Consider the following 2387-nt stretch of genomic DNA (forward strand, 5'->3'; position numbering starts at 1 on the left):
GAAGGACGCATCCTTGTGGCGGAGGGTCATTGAGACCCATCGGATCGTGGTATCGACCCCACAGGTGCTTCTGGATGCCTTACGGCATAGCTACATCCAAATGGGATGCGACATTGGATTAATGATTTTCGACGAAGCGCATCATACTGTGGACAAGGCACCATACAACATGATCATGAAGGAGTTCTACTTTTGTCTCTTGCCGCGAGACACGCCCAATCTGGACCCTCGATGCGCCAGGCCGATGGTTTTGGGCTTGACGGCTAGTCCTATATACGGGGGAGATATTGCGAAAGCCTTCTGGTAAGGGCTAATTGATGTTTCTGTGACTCCCAGCCTGATTGACTGTCCCAGTGAAATAGAAGGGAACCTCGACAGCGTCATTCTCACTCCGCGCCGGAGTCGCGACGAATTGGTGAAACACGTCCATCGGCCTGTTTTCAAGCACGTCAGATATGGCGCATCAGACGATGCTCTGTTTTCGATCAACTTGGCCAGTCTACAGAAAGTTATAGATACCCTCGACATTGAGAAAGATCCGTCTATTATCTCTCTTCGCCGCGACCTCGCCACGGCATCCCCTAATTCGTCTGAGTACTACCGACTTGACCAAAAATTGTCAAAGACCATTCTCAAAGAAAACACGTTCACACACAAGGGTCTTCGCGATTTCGAGCGCACGGCGGGGGATATCCTTTCCGACCTGGGTGCTTGGGCGGCAGACTGGTACGTTTGGACGGTGTTAGAGCAAGCCAAAAGGGCCTGCCAAGGTGATGAAATGATGCCTTCCTGGAAAACACGGGAGAAGAAATATATGCTGGGCCTCCTAAACCAAGTTAATGTTTGCCCGGTGTCTTACTACGAATATGACATCGTCGAGGAGTCGTCTCAAAAAGTGGCGGAACTCGTGAAAGCACTACTGCGAGAGAAACAGGATTTCGAGGAAGACAATGAAGCGTTTAGCGGCCTTGTGTTTGTTACCCGTCGTGATGCGGTTCTAGCGCTCACAGAGATCCTCACACACCATCCTGACACGAAGGAGCTGTTCAAAATTGGAAGCTTGTTGGGGACATCTGACAGTAGCTATCGGCATTCGTTCTTGGACCTAACGCGCAAGCTGCTAAAACAATCGCAGGAGGAGACACTGAGGGATTTCAGGATCGAGGAGAAGAATCTTATCATCTCGACATCGGTTGCCGAGGAAGGCATTGATGTCCAGGCGTGTGGATGTGTTATACGCTGGGACCCGCCACCGAACATGGTGTCCTGGTTGCAAAGTCGAGGACGGGCGCGTCGGAAGCGTAGTACGTTTATTGTCATGTTCCAACGAGGCGGATCAAGTGAGGATGAGGTTCTAAAGTGGGAGAGCACGGAAGCGGAGGTGCTACGCCTATGCAATGAACCAGAGAGAGTTATGACGGCTGAGCCTGATGAGTGGGATGAGTGGGAGGAATTTAGGGTACCTTCAACAGGGTAAGGGTTTATGCATATTTCCGGCATCTGTTGCTCATGTCGCCGTTTGTCAGTGCTCTACTGACTCTGGAGTCAGCTCTTCCTCATCTGGCCCATTTCGTAGCTGTCCATCCGAATGCAAGTTTCAATCCTGATTTTCAGCCTTTATATGATCTGGATCCACCTGATCTACCGTTCGGATGGCATTCGTTTGAGAATCGGTCTACCAGTGTCAGCCTACTTTATTCCGGACCTTGGGGTTCGACGGTAACATTGCCTAGATTCCTGAGCTCCGATCTCAGGGTACACTCAACGAATAAAATTCATCCCACCAAACTGTCCGCACATCGGCATGCGGCTTTCAAGGCATACAAAGCGTTGTATGACAACGAATTACTGGATGACCATCTCTTGCCGCTCTTCCTCCGAGACGATGAGATCAAGAAGCTAGAAAGCGAGGTGGAGAAACGTGTTAGTGTGGTCAGCGTGTCACCGCAGATGAACCCATGGGTACCGGCGGATGATTGTAGCGCTGTTTGGTATTGCTCCGAATTGACACTGGGAGAGCTTCCCCCTTTGCGTATGTTCACGCGTACACAGTGCCCGCCGTCATGGTTCGAAGACGACGGTCCTCCACCACTCTTTGCTCCTCGTCATGGTCTCATCAAGGTCGCTCTCCGTGGTGCTGGGCAAGTTGCCCTCGATGACGAAGACATCGCTCGAGCGCGCGAATACACTCGGCGAATATTCTGGAGCATACATGGTCAACGGATGACTTGGGATGACCTAGACTTTTCATATCTTTTCCTTCCTGCTCCGGGGACGGAAGACGATGAATGGGAGGATCGCCGGACATGGCTGAAAGAGGAAAATGAGCGCGAAGGGCGTTCTAACAAATACGCGTTTGATGCGAACGCACAGGATTTTGGGGAGGC

General features: G+C 51.3%; 1 protein-coding gene across 1 annotated transcript in view; it reads left to right on the top strand.

Annotated features, from left to right (window-relative positions):
- The window catches only part of BT62DRAFT_920968 (uncharacterized protein), a gene marked incomplete at both ends in the record, with an annotated part of 6374 nt that overhangs the window by 1949 nt on the left and 2038 nt on the right, over positions 1-2387 (top strand). Inside the window, 3 exons of the mRNA XM_043184263.1 lie at positions 65-303; positions 355-1473; positions 1527-2338. Of these exons, the coding sequence (XP_043038160.1) occupies positions 65-303; positions 355-1473; positions 1527-2338 (2170 nt within the window). The remainder of the gene's footprint in view (positions 1-64; positions 304-354; positions 1474-1526; positions 2339-2387) is intronic.

Source organism: Guyanagaster necrorhizus, assembly GCF_019112545.1.
Source record: "Guyanagaster necrorhizus MCA 3950 unplaced genomic scaffold BT62scaffold_17, whole genome shotgun sequence".
NCBI lineage: Eukaryota > Fungi > Basidiomycota > Agaricomycetes > Agaricales > Physalacriaceae > Guyanagaster > Guyanagaster necrorhizus.